Raw genomic sequence first — 16,438 nt, 5'->3', positions numbered from 1 at the left:
CAACATGCCAGAAGCTGCCAAACACGGTGGCGGACAAGAGCCAATGGAGTCGAGAGTCCCGCTTTAGTTGGTCTGCTCTTGCCGTTCCGCGCTGGTTAAATGTAGGCTGTCAAAGTTGAAACACGGGATAAAGCACTATTGCAAACTGGCATTCGTGAAGCATGCAAAAACGCTACCACGTTGCGACATAACAGCCGACTCTATATTGCATGGATTTTTATGGAAGCATCGACAGGAGTAGCTCACGAAAATGTAGAAGCCAGGAAAACACAGCACCCGGGAATGTAACAGCGGGGTTCTACTGTATTCTAATGGTAAATCCACCTGCTCTTGCGAAAAGCAAAACATCCAACCTTGAACACAGGCAATAACTAATATATATAATTGGTTTTTGGGGAAAGGAAATGGCTCCAGAATAATTTCGACCACCTGGGGATCTTCAACGTGCACTGACATTGCACAGCACACGGGTGCCTTAGCGATTTGCCTCCATTAAAACGCAGCCGTCGCGGTCAGGTTCGAACCCGGGAACTCCGGATCAGTAGCCGAGCGCCCTAACCACTGAGCCACCGCGGCGGGTTGGCAATAACTAAGCAAGCAGCAAATCTAGCCAATCATTCCTCTAAACTGTGGCCGTGCACTGTGACATAGTTGGCCATGTTCATTCAGCCAGTCAGAAATGAGTGCCGTTACTAGTTCGGGTAGCACAAAGTGGACCCCCAGCTCCTGTATCCACAAAAGCCAGTGATGACTGATCAACCAGTCCAAGCTTAAAGCCACATTCAAATCCCATAAGACACTGTGTACCATGGAAACATTGGTCACACTTCGGAGATTATTTCGTAGCCCATGTCAGCACCTGCAGGGCCCTGACGTTTCTGTGCCGACTCCTGTCTCTTGTCATTGTGCGATCGCCGGGAAATATGCCATAAAGTACAGGGACCCACCGGGGAATGATAAAGCATCGGAGGTCGCTGAGCTGGCCTCTTGGACGGGTGCCACAACCACCGTGGCCAGCTGCACCTCTGGCTGCTGCACAACAGGTACAGGTGCAGGTAGAGGTACAGGTACAAGTGTAACTGTCGGTATAGACAGCGATGCCGGTGCTGGCGCTGATGTTGGAGCTGGTGCGGCTGACGATGCTGGGCTCTGCACCTCCACTGCACCACGCAGAGTACAGCACGTGGAATGGCAGTTAGACAGATAACTTCTATGCAGGAGGAATCCGTAAGTCATTTTTGCTGCACAATTATGGTTTGAGGTTCGAGGCAAAGAAAGGCACCTTAAACATTGCTACTAAAGTCAAACCTCCATGCAACGAACACCGATATTATAAATTATTAGATATTCTGAACTATTCGTAAATATTTTTAACAAACACATGCAATTTTTACTTTATATATCGAACACAATTTGCCATGAAACGGATATATAGAACTCCCCAGTCCCAAGTGGTACTCGTCCAGATGGCAGACGGCAGGTTTCCCCGCGCTACACAAGTGAGTGATGGCGGTGCGGCAAGCTGGTGGCAAGGTTTTCGACAGCGTTAAGGGCCCTGTGTCACAGAAAAGCCGGTGTCATCGGCGTCGGCGGCGTTGGCCGTGAGAGAAAAAATGGCGGTGGTTTAGCTTTGGTTAACCCTGGAGTGACGCGATAGCTACAGCTGGCCGAGTGGGACTTGGTCACGTGACCAACCACGTGACGAACCATGTGATCAGCCACGGCGCCGCGCCGCCGGCAGCTGCTTCGCACCACGCGACCAACCATGTGGTGACAGTGTGGCAGCGCAGCCACGCCGCCACGCTGAAGGCTCGAAATGCTACCATAATGTCGCTATTGCTACAAAATCCCAGAAGCACGCACGTTGCACCATCAGGAGGCGCCCACTAAAACCACTCCCTCCTCCTCCTTCTCGCAATGTGTGCCACTGCCCCAACAGATAGCACGCGACGGCAGCGACTCCTGCTCTTCTCGTTTGGATGCTGTGGGGCCGTGCGGGGACGCAGAAATCGCGCGGTGAGCGGCGAACAATGCAGCGCACATCCAAGGCGTGTTCAGCACAAAGCTTGCGGCTTGCTGCCCGCTCGTTCGGCGCGGAAGCTATGCTGGCGTTAGCGGCATCGGGTTTGTCGAGGACGATGTGCCGACAAACTACGACTGCAAATTGAGTCCCGCGTGTTTCGGCAAGGCACCTGGCAGCGCTTCTACGTGGTTTGCCGCTCCGTGCGTTGCACGAAAAAAAGCATAACAACTGCAAAGAGGGGTCATGGACAGCAAGTGACAAGCGAGCTCTGCCAAGGCATCGTTTTGGTGGCCCCGAAAGGGGCCTTGCGAAAAATACGAGAAGGTTGCTGCGGCTGCCTCTCAGCTTGAAAAATCCTGGAGAAACGTTGGGGTGAAACCGCCACAAGCATGTCGCAATGCACTTCTCACTGGCTTGCACACCATCGGTTGCGTACTTCTTAACCAAGACACACACTTTCTTACCGTCTTTGTAGGCCTTCATGATACTGTACTTGGTCTCCAAATCGATAGCTGTGCGCTTTGTTTTCACCAGCTACGTCGTCTGATAATCAGCGGGCGGATCAGCCATCTTCTGTTTCGACGGCGACTCAAACGAGGCGGAAAAACCACGTGGCTATGAACGACTTCGATGCAATCAACTAACACAAACAACCAAATCCGTTGGCAGAACTGTGCAGAATGAGGGGCAAGCGAGCAGATCAGCGCTGTAGGCGCGTTGGCGAGGTCCATTCGTGTTTCGGAGGGTGGCGTGGCGTAAAGCTATGGGCGCAGCCCATTTGTGTTCGAAGGGGTGGAAGGGCAGTAGGAGTGAAGCGGGAGGCTGCCGATGCGGAGAAGGCCGGAAAACAGGTTCCATTGTATGAGCGTGCGACGGGAAGGGTGCAGCGGCTGGAATTTTTCTTCTTTTTTTCTTTTCAAGCATTTCGCATTCCACTACCTTTTGGCACGAGCACTCAGGAGCCAACTTCATTGTTATAACCGATAATGCGGCATGGGGGCATTGTAGTAAGCTGGTTGTTTTACCATAGAAAATATACAAAAGTGGACGATGCAGCAGCTTTTCATTGTTGTAATCGATATATTGGTAAAACCGGTATCATTATAAGTGGGTTCGACTGTACACACCTTAACACTATCAATAAATCAAGCTCGAATGCATAGTTCCACATACCCTCTGGCGGCGTGCACGGCAAGGGTGCAGTGGGTGCCACAGTTACCACCCGGGTTGTCTGGGTGATGGGCCGGATGCTGGCGGTTGGAGTCAGTCGTGCCACGCTTGGGCCTGGGCGTTGCAGGGGCACAGTGCTCTGTGGAGGTGGAGTCAGTGGCCTCACATTGGCCGTCACCGGCTCGCTCGGTGCCCCACTCCCGTGGCCACTGCAGCAGAGAGCACACTGTCATCCGGGCCCTACATAGGCTGGCTCTTGGTCCAATTTTTATTGGATAAAAGCCGATTTTATGGTCAAATCTACATTGTAGCATGCCCAAGAGCCAAAGCTGTGCCTTGGCACATAAAATTATATGCACTTTTAATTAGTGCCTACATTAATAATGGATTAGTAACAGCACAGTAAGAGCCTGTTAATTCAAACTTCAAAACACACACAAAAAAGTTCAAATTATGAAATGAACCCGAATAAAACTAATAAGAACTGCTTGCATCACAGCAAATTATTTGGCAAAAGACTGGACAATGGTTGCTTGCGTCTGAGGTGAGAACAGCGCTACAGTGACTACTTCCGGCAGTGAAGCTCCACCGGTATAGTGTGGTACACCTCACAAGCAGCAGCAGCATCACATGTGAGGAGGCTTCACCACAGAAAGTAAGAATGGCACACAATAAGCAGGAAGTTTTAGCGCACTGGAAGAACGAAGAGAATGGAGACACTCAGCGGTGCCAAAGTGGTGAGAAAAAAAGAAATGGGGATAGAAAAGACTAGCAAGACACGCCAATCAGCGACCGAACGGCATGCGGGTGGGCTTGGTTGGCTGGCTGATGCGGGCTGGTGCAAAGCTCAGAAAAGTGAGGCCAAAACTATGTGACGTGACTGTCAAAGATTGGGCTATCCGTTCATCATCACGCCTGCGTCGTGCGCAGGCCCTTTGAGAGCCTGCTCGAATTAAAGGGACCCTGAAATGATTTCGATGGGCACAACCTAGTGCAACAGATCTGTAGAGGTGGTCTTTGCGGTTATTCCGGTCAAATCTGTAAGCTCTGCATAGACCCTATAATTTAAAAATCGCCCAGACTGCCCACTGATGTCACCAAGGTTGGAGCTGCAATGGTGAGGCGTGGCCCTAATCAATTGCAAGCTACTGCGAGCAGCGAGTTGAAAAAAATTTCTAAATTAACAGGGTCCATGTAAAGCTTTCAAATTTGACTCGAATACCCGCAAAGACCACCTCGACAGATCTGTTGGCACAAGCATATGCCCATAAAAATCATTTCGGAGTGCTGTGCTGTCTGACAGACTAAGTCTATCTATGTAAGTCCGACAGACTTACATGGGCACTGGCCGGGACTGGGCCAACAGTTCGAATTATCCGGATTTTCGAATTGAAGAGTTTCAAATTAATGAGCTTTTACTACAAACTATGATCAAAGCAAGAAACACACTGTGTGAACAAAAAGCAGCACTCTACTTACCCTGCCCTCTCCACGGGCGCCGTCACCATGGTGGGCTTCGCTTGCTTCTGTTGCTGTTGGTTCAGCTGCGTCATTCAGCACAGAATGCAATGGCATGCTTAGCGTTCAATTCCAGCTGAGCATTGTATGACAAACAACAGTTTGAGTGAGTGAACTACGATAACAGTTGACTTACACATATATTAAGTGTGGGCAGAGAAAAAGAAAGAAAAATAATGTTGCCCAGTCCGAGTTCACTTATACAGTGAGAAAAAAAGCAATGACCCTCAAGACAGGCCAAGATTCTTAGGATACTATGACAGAGGTAAGAAGGGAAGAAAAACAGGTGGCAGTCCCCCTCACCTTCTGGGTGAGCTCGTCAACCTGGCGCTGGGCCCGGTCGAGGGCTTCACGGGTGTCGCGCATCTCCTTTTCCTGGCGCAACAGCCGACCTTCGAACTGCGACCGCAGGCTGCTCTCCCGCAGTGTGCTCTCCTCTGCATTTTGGCATCGACATCCACACGCTTGCATCGACACGGCATTGACATGTGCCTTGGCATCGACATCACGGCATCCACACGCTAGCATCTACACATCCCCGCTAACCACTCTTCACGACCAAAAGGCAAAGCTTGCCGAATTTCAAAAGTTCATCACAGACTGAACGGGAAAGCTAAGCGGAATTATGAACCGATTCAGAGTTGCCCTGTCCTCCTGTTCGGTTTGTCGGCCCGTATGCGGTTTAGATGGGTCTTCCATTTAAGTTGTCAGCCAACCATACTCAGCGTTCCCCATCTCATTCTTCCCTGCCTCTAGCTGAGAAAACTTTTCGTCTAAGTTGGCGTGGCACAGTGCAAATGCCAAGCTTTTGGCTTTTAGTTGGGGGATGATCACCTGCAACCTTTCAACGTTGCCAAAACCTTCATATTTCTGCCAACCATGACATCTTCTACACTAGCTATGGTAATTTGAACAACAGGGTAGCAGTTGTTCTAACAGCGAGTCAACAGTCTGAAATGCCCAGCGAAAATTTGGACATTACTTTTTACAGCTGAAGCCGAACCTTGCACAACCAATTAGACGCACCAGGAGAAATGCAGGAGGTCCCATTTCGGTCTCAGACTTTGTAACCTCCCCTTCCTCTATATGATCATAATGTAAAATATTGACATGTTAGTAAAATAGATACAGATTCTGAAGTTTCAGACGCAGAACAACAGTTTTTTTCGCCGCAGTGACACCGCTTTGCAGAAAAACAGCAACTCACGCTTCATCTGCTCCATGGAGGCAATGCGCTGGTTGAGGCCTTCAACATTTTGCTTCAGTGATTGGTTCTCCTTGGTCAGGGCCTCATTCTTGGCTGAAGAAAGAAAGAGAGATTGAATGAAGCACCGTGCTCTGCCCGTTACATCAAGTATAGCAAGTCGCTGGCACAGGAAGTACTTGCACTCAATGTGAGCGAGCTCTGGCACTTCGATGCCACGATACTTTGCCGTCAATACGATGTGCTTTCTGCCGTCATTTACGCGCAAGTGTTATCCATCGCTACCAAGACTAGAATAAAAGACAGCAGATGACAGAGCACACCTCACAGTGCTGCTGAAAAAGAAATGTGACGGCTTCAGAGCACCTTTAGTACTGGATACTGCAGGAAATATTTTAACTCTCAGGTTCCACATATCACAGAAGTTTAAGGCAGCTCGCTAAAACGCTCCAGGGGTGTCTTCGGTTACACCTATGTTCTACAACAGGGGGTCCATATTCTTAGACTTGGGGAACCCCAGTTATTTCATTAAAATGTTGGAAAGACCAGCTTCATTTGACTTCCATTTTTTTCTGCCAACTCATTTTTATTTATTTATTAACAGAATACCTGCGTGACCTAGAAGGCATTATCGCAGGGGAGACAGTTTGATAACAAAGTGTCCATTTTCGCAGAAAAAGCAACAAGAACATTAAGCGAAGTTAACATCAAAGTAAAACAAAACAATCAGTGAACATTTTTAAAGATAACAGAAAGCTTGAACAAAAGTAAGACAGGAGTAGATTCTCATGAATACGCTTGTATAAAAAAAGAAGCCCAAATCCAATTAGTAATGACTGGCCACATAGCCATTAGCCCATTACAAAGCAATTACAGTGCAATCAGTCCCGAAACAAAGTGGTTCAAGGAACACTGGGGGTTGAGAAATGCACGGATTGAGGTGTTCGGGGAATTCAAAGAGCACTCCCAAGGAACCCCAAGGCACAACGGAACTGAGCCTGAGAACCCACGTTCTATAGTGATGCTCCATGGGGCTGTTTGAAGAGCAGATGTAAATGCTTTGAAAAAAGAAAGAAACGAAGGATCTGAGCCTTCCACTCTGCTGACGGCACTCACTGTTGAAGTCTGCTATGCGCTTGCGCGCCTGCAGGATGAGGCCCTTGGCGTGACTGGCTGCGGTGTTTGCTTGCTCCTTCTCAGCAGCCAACTGCACACTCTCCTGCAAGAAGGCGAGGCAAGCAGGTGTGATCCACCAGGTCCTAACCAGGCAACCAATCACAAGTAAGCTGACGACTTTTGAGCCGCTCGGATCAAGACAATGGTTGCAGCGCTCAGCTGCAGCATGCCCAATTCGAAATCGAGGTGAAATGAGAGAATCCTGATGCACCAAGTTTCAGTGCAGGTGGACTATCCTGAAGCTATGGCGAGTTGATTGGAGTCTTTGACAGGCTCAGAAAGCACAGAGGGTGCTGCATAACTGTGAATAGAAAAAGCAGTCAGGCCAAGTGAAGACTAACAACAACTATGTTCTCCTCGGCTGCTGTGCACTGCTTACATTTGCTACAAACTTCAGAGAAGGTATGGAGGACAACTAAGGGTATATAAAGAGGATTCCACTACACAGTGTCCCCCATAGCATGGGTAAAGTGTTGAAACGTGAACCCCCCCCCCCCCCCCCCCCCCCCCCCCCTCCCAAAAAAAAACTGATCATTGGTTACTACACCTCTGTGTATGGCAACAGTCAGTGATAGCTAGGGCACCTAACTTTTTGAAGTGGAAAATTTGAGATTCCATGCACATGAATGAAGAATCCGCAATACTGCGCAAATGCAGCATTGCGAATATGTGAAATTCTGCTTGAAAGAAACATGCAAGATTATACTTTGAGCACATGCTTCGCATGCTGCAGAAGTCCATCTTGTAAACCTGAAAGTAGCTGTTACAACTCAGCATCGAGTAATGTTTCGTGTTATCTAAGAATGGCACTTGTTTGATAAAAGATCACCATAACAACTGCAATGAAAGGAAGCGTTACGGTCACTTCTTCCATTCCAGCCCAGAAAGATGGGACATCACAATCTACTTTGTTTGCTTTGCTTAGAAACTGTGCTGTCTGTCACTGGATTTCAGTTTGAGAGCAGTTTTCAAGTGGTTTACCACTTAGCAGCTGCGATTCTAACATGCAGTGGATCCTGCTTCGGCTATGGTTGTCCTGAACAGTTTGGGCTGTCATTATAATTGTAATAATATTTTTTTTAAGTTTTCCTGAGGTCTCAAAGTCCCCCTTGCGTTGTATTTGTGTAAATAATGTAAATTAGTCATTTTGACATCATTCTGTCCTTCCTACCATGTCGGTAACAACTGTATGAAAAAATGACAATTCAGCTGCCAACACAAAATTCCACGAACAATACTTAAATCCGCAGTTTTCCGTGGAATCGCGGGAAACTAGGGGCCTTGGTGACAGCTACTAGAGAGTTTTAGCAGCGTCATAACTATAATAGACAACCTACGGAAAATGCATCCGTAAGCCAAGTACGGCTAGGCAAGTACGGCAACATATTACCATACCGGCCTTACAAATCGTACGGCTATGCTAAAACTCAACTTCTAGTGTTGAATGTGCCATTAGCTGTGACATCGCATGGCACCCTCTATGCACACAGAGCGCGCATGGTACAGGGACTAGTTGATGCCGCTGCATACAGAGGGCACACTAAGTGCACATAGTGCTGCAAGCGGTGCCAGTCCCGTGTGCTCGTCGTTGCTCCTTCGCATTACGCCAACGATGGCACAGAACCAGGAAATGTGCCCTTTAGCAGCCATCGCCGTAAAAAAGCATGCACAATGCCACACGCAGAATACAACCATAAGGAACTAACTGCTTTCAGTACCAGAAGACTTCGTTAACCTGCGCTCCCAGCCAAAGGAAGAGGGCAGAACTCACAGCCTTTGCTCGGTCCAGCTCCTGGGTGAGGGTGGTCTGGCGCTCCTGAAGCTGGCGCACACTGGCGTCCAGGTCGGAGCGTGCCTGCGCCCCCTCAGTGGCGGCCCGTGTTTGGGCCTCCTCAATCTCCGTGCAGCGCTTCTCCAGGGCCTCCTTGGAGGCCTTTATCTCCTCGTACTGGCTGCGATAATGGCGCGCTATCTTCTTCACCTGCGTGCATGTACAGACACTGCTGGTAAGAATCTGCAGGAATTCATCACAAAGGCTTTGAGGTGCCACCCTCCACTGCTAACGTGCCCTTCGGCAATGCAGGGCATTTCAAAGTAACCAAATAAAAACAGACCAGGAATGAGACACGCCAGGTGAAAACTGCTGTGGAGTCATAACTGTCATAACTGGTGGTGTCATAACTGGCAGAGCAAATGATGAAAGAGAGCAAATGAAGAGCATATCAAGGGATGAAAGCATACAGCGACAGCAAAGAGCACGTGCGGCGGACTAAATGGCCTACTGTGACTGCATGCGTGCGCAGATGGCGTCTTCTGGAGTGGACTACGTTGTACTATGAGTGAATGCGTGTATGGATTGTGGCACTAAAGTGGCCTATGTTCTACTGTGACTGAATATGTGCATAGATGGTGACTTCTGGAGTGGACTGTGATGTGGACTGTGTGGAGTGATTGTGTGCGTAGATGGTGACCGCGGGAGAGAATGTGTGCTATTATAAGAGACTGCGCTTAGCGGGGTAGATGCGGCATTGTTAATATCGAAGGGATGCTGCGGTGGAGCAATTGCCGGCAGAGAGAGCAAGGCTAACCCCACCTGTAGCATTCAACACCTCAACTCACTTGCGGAGGAAAGCGGAAGAGGAGGGTGCGGCAAAAGAGTGAGGAACACGGAGGAGGGTAGTGCAGAGAGGTGAGAGTGGTACAGTGCAGGAGGACGGTACTGCAGCAGCAGTGCTCCATGAGCAGCGGCAGATTGCTCTGCGCGCTGCCAAAGCCAAAACCTATATCTTCCCCCCACCCCCTTGGCACTGCGTGCTCTGCCTGCAGTCGGTTATGTTTCAAACGTCCCAGCAGGTGCACTCAAAAACGGCACTACCGAGAAGTGTAATCAGCGGAAAATTTTTTATACCCTCTGCACATCTCTCCCGAAGAGGCCGCGCAGGCTTGCGGGTGCAATGCTCAGTTGGCCATGTGCCCAAACCACACAGGCACTGCGGCACGTAGTTCAGATTATCGGTGGCACAAATAATTCGCGTTCCAATTAACAGGCTGTGTTCTGAATAGACTCCAATGAAGCATGGATGGACCAAGTCTTCGTTTGAATTACCCACCAATATGAATCATTCAAATTCAAATTAACAAGCTTTGACTCTACTATATTTAGAATAACAAGAAAAAGTGGGGCCCAAAGAACTAGAAATGAACTTCTGCCAAACAGAAATGGAGGCAGGTAAGTAGACAAAGACCTGTTACCATTTTTACTCGAAACTAAGCTGATGGTGTTTACTGGAACTCTCTATGCAAAACTCTACAGTCTGCTTAGGATCGAGAATATGGTTCTGCCACTGCCATCACTGCTACTGCGAATGCAGCACCTCTGGCACCTCCTTCATGCATGCTACTGTCAGATCAGTGATCAGCGCCAAAGTTCGCTACCCTGCCATCTTTCAGCGTGGTTCGTTTGGATGACCAGAGTGCTTGCGGTAGGAACCATATTAGCAGTGCGCTTGGTTTCACGACACGACAGCGCCAACAAAGCGGTGTCACCACAACGCTGCTTTCAGGTGAAAAGTTGTGCTAGCTAAAAGCGTGCCCAATCTTCAAGCACAGCGAGTATGGCATGGCCAAAGCAGATATTCGGTGCTGGAGAAAACGAGACCTTCACCATCCAGTAGAAGAGGAAGCTGAGCAGTTTGTAACGGCAAAGAGGACTGGAGCAGTTCCTATTACCACAAAGATTATTAAGGTGAAGGCCAGGGAAGACACAAAAGCACGAGGTATCACTCGCACACCGAGTTCAGACAAGCAGGGGCTGGCTTCAAGGACTCATGAAGTGATTCGATTTTAGCCTGCGGTGACGAACGTCAGTTAGCCAAAAGCTTCCAGGCAATTTTGAAGAAAAATTGGTTTCTTTTAAAAAGTACGTAAATCTTTTTAAAAAAAGAGCACAAAAAAGTACGAGGTGGGCAAACTCGGAACACCGTTCGGGCACTATATGACTCTGAAGTGCCCACGGCGCACACAATGACCGAGAACGGAGCTAAAGAAGTCAAGCCAGTATATACCGCGGCACGAGAAGCAATGGTCGACCATGATGCTGTGTTGTGCTGCCGATGAACGGAAACTGCTGCTGCACATAGTTTTCCAAGAGGAAGACGCTTTCTGCTAAGGAAGAGTTTCCAAAAACTGTCATCGTGCGTGCACACAAGAGTGGTTTGATGACGAGCGTGATGGTAGAAGAATGGATCGGGCTGGTGTGGCAGTGTCGACTAGGTGCTCTGTTGTGCCAGGATTCCCTCTGTATTGGACTCCTACAGCGGGCACCCGACGGATGTGCAGAGACTGCACTTTCACAAAGTGGGACAGATCTGGCTATTGTACCTGGAGGCATGACCAGTCAGCTGCAGCCACTGGACTCTGCCACCAATAAACCATTCAAGTCTAGAGTCCACAAGAACTATATGAATCGGCTGACCAAACAAGACCGCCAGCTCACTCCGACCGTCTCCTTAAGTGCACATCACTCTGTCAAGTGGCCGACCGGATCACAGGAACGACATTCCGGCTGAGATGATCGTGCAGTCATTCTAGAAATGCTGCGCTTCCAACGCGCTGGATGGCACACGAAGAAAGTGCACTGCGAGATGAAGAAAGTGATAGAGAGGTTTCTAGTGAGGAGGAGGACAACGCCGAATGAATCTGTCGGGTTCATGATAAGTGCAACCAGTATTTTTTTTGTAGCGATAGCTTCATTACGGTAGCACTTCGAGCCTTCAGCGTGGCACCGCCACGCTGTCACACGGTTTGTCACGTGGTGCGGAGCAGCTGCCTGCAGCGCGGCGCCGTGGCTGATTACGTGGTTCGTCACCTGGTTGGTCCCGTGACCGACCACGTGGTGCGGAGCAGCTGCTGCTACCGGTGGCGCAGTGCAGTGGCGAAACCGAGCTGCAACAGCTGTGCGCATGCGCCGTGTCAAGTGGGACGAAGACGAAAAAGGAACACCCAGAGAAACGGAGAGGCGAAAGACTGACTTTGCAATTCAACTGAGCAAGTTGCACTCGGCCAGCTGTAGCTATCGCTTCACTCCAGGTTTAACCAGAGCTAAAACCCCGCCAATTTTTTTGTTCAGGGGCGCTGGGTGGCCTTTTTACTATTGGCCTGGCTTCTAGGCTTCCTTCCCCCCACCCCCCCCACCCCCCCACCCCCCCGCCTTTGAGATTTTTTACGGTTAGCTCACAATCACCACTGGCTTAGATTCAAGCCAATAGGGTACAAAAGAAAAAAACTGTGCAAGAACGCGACAAGCGAAGATGGGAAGTCCCGTCTTCCTTCCTGTGGCTTGTCTTCTTTCTGCGCTGCTTGCCTTTTGCGATGCTGCCAGCTTCCGATTCCTACCGATTCATATTTGAACCCTCAGCTGCACATCCACTGACTCCCTTCACTCACAATGTTTTACTCCCGAAACAAGTGCGAACTTGCCTGCACTATTGTCTTGAGTTTCTCCTCTTTGTCGGTCCTGAGGGCGTGCAGCTCCACGGCTGCCTTCTCTGCCTCTGCCTTAAGCTGCTCTGCCTCGGTGCGGGCCGCCTGGAGCTCCTTGTGCCACTCCTTTTGCTGTGCGGCCAACTGCGAGGACAGCTCGGCTCGCACGGTCTTGGCCTCTTCCGTGGCAGCGTTGATGCGATGCTTGGCATCGGCCACTTCATCTCTGTAGGTGGCCAGCTGTCTCTTGACGGCGACCAGCTCTTCGCCACGGTTGTGAGCCTCCCGCTTGAGGCTGGTGTTCTCCTCCCTGCACGAGGTACCAGCAGCACAAAAATGATAAGATACTCAGCAGATGATACTATCTTTTCAGCCTCCGGGAACACTAAAGGCTTTCCCAGAGTGCCAAGCAACCCCGTGAGCCTTGGTTGCCACATGCACGCATTTAAGGGCATGCCCCCCGAAAAGAAAATTCCCAAATCCAAATAATAATGATTGGCTGTAAAGCGGAACAGTCTGCTACAAGCAATTACAGTACAAACAGTGTCCGAGAATAAAGTTTGTAATGGAAAGGAAGATTTAGGTGCTCAGGGTACCGAAAAGACAATTAAGTTCTCGAAGGTAACCCTTTTTTTGAGAACCCATGCACTAGAAGAAGATCAAGCAAAATAATGACCAGAGAGTCTTCGTAACTGGCCTTCTTGGCCTTCCTAATTAGGCCTAGCAACTACAGCCAAAAAAAAAACGAATCACACAACCAGTGGTACAATTTTTTTGTAGGCACACTGTAGTGGCTTGTGTGTAAGGAGAGGCGTTTGTCCTGTCATCAAGACGCAAATTTTGACAGCGTTTTGATTAAGCAGTTGTGGCTGCACTGCGTGTTATCATGCATATGGGCTCTTTGCTTCGAAAAGCATTGCCATTTTCTTCCTCTCACTGTCTAAGTGAAGCCGTATGCCTCCCACGCACTTTGCTTCTGCTGTGTCTTAGCCTATTTTGCAACGAAAAGACTATTCAAAGTTTTAGCAGTGGGCAACGTCCAAGAATGCTACAAGCTTGCAACCACACGTGGGCAATGTGCGCGCCTGTAAAGAATATCAGCACTGCCACTTAAGAGGCTTCCTTTTAGCCTGATTTTAGCTTTATTTGATCAATTTTTTTATCCTTCTTGAAGTCTGAGTTAACAAGGTTTCACTATACACATTACATGAAAGCCTGGCAATGCTGCGGCGAGTGTAAATGAGGTCCGAAAAATCGAGCAGTCAGTTGATATCCGTCTGAAATTTCAGGCACTCTTATCATTAGCTCCATGGGGCATGTAGCAGTGCCGCGAAAAAGTCAGAATAATCAAGCATGTCCAACAGATCAGGCACCCAAATTTTCGTTCAGCGACTATAGCAGAAACATTGAGGGTATAACTCATCAGACAAAACAGGCACACAATCAGGGCATGGGATCTCTCGGTAAAACCTTTGCTTGGCCCTGTTCTGTGCCAGCTACAAGCAAGCCCCAAAAGCATATATTATCCAACTTCATCTTATGTAATAAACACTGCTAATAATAAACAACTTATGCAATAAGTTGGAGTGATGCTGCGTACTGCTGTGTAATAAACAACTTATGTAATAAACACTGCTGTGTTCTAATGCAACCTTTGAACGGTGTCAGAACAACGAAGCAAGGCTCACGCGAGCTTGCGGAAGGCCTCCGGGTCTGTGCGGCTTGACTGCTCCAGCAGCTGGTTGGTGCGCTGCTGCCAGCGTTGAACCTCTGTCCGTAGGAAGGCCGCGTCCGCCTGCAGGGTCTCGGCCTGGGCCGCCCGGTTGCGAGCCTCTTCCCGCAGTGGTCCAAGCTCCCGCTCGAGTGCCGCGCACCGCTCTTCCAGCTGCTGCTTGCTGTCGGACAGCTCTGACCGCTCGTCCCGCAGGGCCCGGTTGCTCTCCGTCAGCAGCTGCACCATCTCCACCTTGCGCAGCAGCTCCGCATGTTGGGCGTCGCTGGTGGCACGAGCCTGCGATCCGCGCAGAGAGAAGCGATGAACGAGGGTCAACCCCTAAACTGGGGAGCACACCCTGACGAGTGCTTCTGGCACTTTCATCTTGGGGATGAATTACGTAATGACCACAATCAATTTAAAGATAGTCTCAAACCGTCCACGAAGCCCCATTCCTACTGATCAATGTGACCGCAGGTCAAAACCAACCAACAGGAGCAGGGCTTTGAGACTGTTTTGAACCTGTTCCGAGAGTGTTACCCTTGCGTAATTCGGCACCTGGTGGGCACTGCAAGAGACGCGGCTTGGTTTCTTTTGAATGAACAGAGTGGACTATGTAGATCAACTGCTTCCATCCATCGAACCTGATGTCGACTGTGCCAAATTAAGTGCACCTTTATATGTGATAAGTGACGAAGGACTGACCGTTTTTGGCGGGAATCGCAAAGTGTGTAGCAAGGATGCTCAAAAGAGATGCATGTCCCCTCTGAGCTGCACGCACACGCACACATGCATATATGCACACCCATGCACGCCAAAAAAAGGTTTCGAGAAACCAGAATTTGAATGAGATGCCATAATTAACATATCATGACTTTCAAGAAAACAGGAAGTGGATTCTATTTATTTGTTGCATTCCTTTCTGGCAAAAAGCCGCCGCGGTGGCTCAGTGGTTATGGCGCTCGGCTGCCGGCCCGAAAGACGCGGGTTCGATCCCGGCCGCGGCTGTCGAATTTCGATGGAGGCGAAATTCTAGAGGCCCGTGTGCTGTGCGATGTCGGTGCACGCAAAAGAACCCCAGGTGGTCGAAATTTCCGGAGACCTTCACTACGGCGTCCCTCATAGCCTGAGTCGCTTTGGGAAGTTAAACCCCCCATAACCCATAAACCATCCTTTCTGGCAAAAAAAAACTCTTCAGGGCATGGTTGGCAAGTAAAAAGAAAAACTCCCACTCAAGGGGCTAAGAGAGTGTGTCATGTGACCTAAAATCATAAAGCTCAGGCCACATGGTTTAAATACTTTATGATGAAAGTGTGCATTCTTAAATATGCCACCCATCTCTGCACTGCACGATCATCTCATTCTTACAGTTCTATCCACACCAGGCAGCAGTAGTACATTGAACGCCACCCGTCCCTTCACCTCCCCTTCTCTTTCTATTGACAGCAATGAAGCATAAGCAACAGCTGTACAACTGCACCACTGGCCATTCTAGGCTATTCAAGCACTTAGCTGGTATTCAACGCAACCGCACACTCACTGCCGAGAGCAACAAAGAACTGGATAAGTTGACATGCATTCATGGTATGCAGGGCGCGAGAACTTTTACCTCCTCTTGCCTGTTGTCTTTTCCCGTGTTCACCTCAAGAATGGCTAGAAACTGTTGGATCGAAGAGAGAGACAAAAGCATACCAGCGCACGGTCATGCTCGGCCCGCAGCTCCTGCTCGGCTTGTCGCAAACGGGATGACTGGTGCTCCAGCTGCACCGTCAGCCGTGCACACTCAGCCTCGGCAGCCTCAGCACGGGCCGCCACCAGGTCCTTTTCGCGCCGCAGGAAGTGCACCACCTCCTGCAGCTGCTCCGCACTGCGGTCTCCCCCGCTGCCACCCACTCCAGCCGCTGCCTCGCCCGCTGGAGCGTCTAGCCACATCTTCTGTTGCAGCCCGACCACCTGTCGGGATTGCATCGACGTTAAAGCATTTCATCATCATTGCATCACACTGTGGCAGCGACAACACCACCGTAGGCGGCTTCTACGCCAACAACCTTTACTCCTCTGCTCTTCTATCTTGTTCGTACTCCCAGAGCTGCCCTGCGCCTAGCGCCATCCTATGCCTATTTTCCCAACTACAAGGTACTAGCGCCCTCTT

At 49.6% G+C, this 16,438-nt stretch overlaps 1 protein-coding gene across 3 annotated transcripts in view; it reads right to left on the bottom strand.

Moving 5' to 3' along the window:
* Nucleotides 1-16,438, bottom strand: part of Mgtor (nuclear basket protein megator) — an 89,933-nt gene that overhangs the window by 25,958 nt on the left and 47,537 nt on the right. For all 3 annotated transcript variants that reach the window (XM_077634179.1, XM_077634181.1, XM_077634180.1), the window contains exons 26-35: nt 15,979-16,239; nt 14,261-14,583; nt 12,570-12,882; nt 8,863-9,072; nt 7,032-7,134; nt 5,919-6,011; nt 5,015-5,148; nt 4,673-4,737; nt 3,197-3,402; nt 948-1,160 (exon numbers count right to left, since the gene is read on the bottom strand). In XM_077634179.1, the coding sequence (XP_077490305.1) occupies nt 948-1,160; nt 3,197-3,402; nt 4,673-4,737; nt 5,015-5,148; nt 5,919-6,011; nt 7,032-7,134; nt 8,863-9,072; nt 12,570-12,882; nt 14,261-14,583; nt 15,979-16,239 (1,921 nt within the window). The remainder of the gene's footprint in view (nt 1-947; nt 1,161-3,196; nt 3,403-4,672; nt 4,738-5,014; nt 5,149-5,918; nt 6,012-7,031; nt 7,135-8,862; nt 9,073-12,569; nt 12,883-14,260; nt 14,584-15,978; nt 16,240-16,438) is intronic.

The sequence above is a fragment of the Amblyomma americanum genome, chromosome 8, assembly GCF_052857255.1.
Source record: "Amblyomma americanum isolate KBUSLIRL-KWMA chromosome 8, ASM5285725v1, whole genome shotgun sequence".
Classification (NCBI taxonomy): domain Eukaryota; kingdom Metazoa; phylum Arthropoda; class Arachnida; order Ixodida; family Ixodidae; genus Amblyomma; species Amblyomma americanum.
The sequence above is the reverse complement of the archived record's forward strand: the minus strand, read 5'-3'. Positions and strand labels throughout refer to the sequence as shown.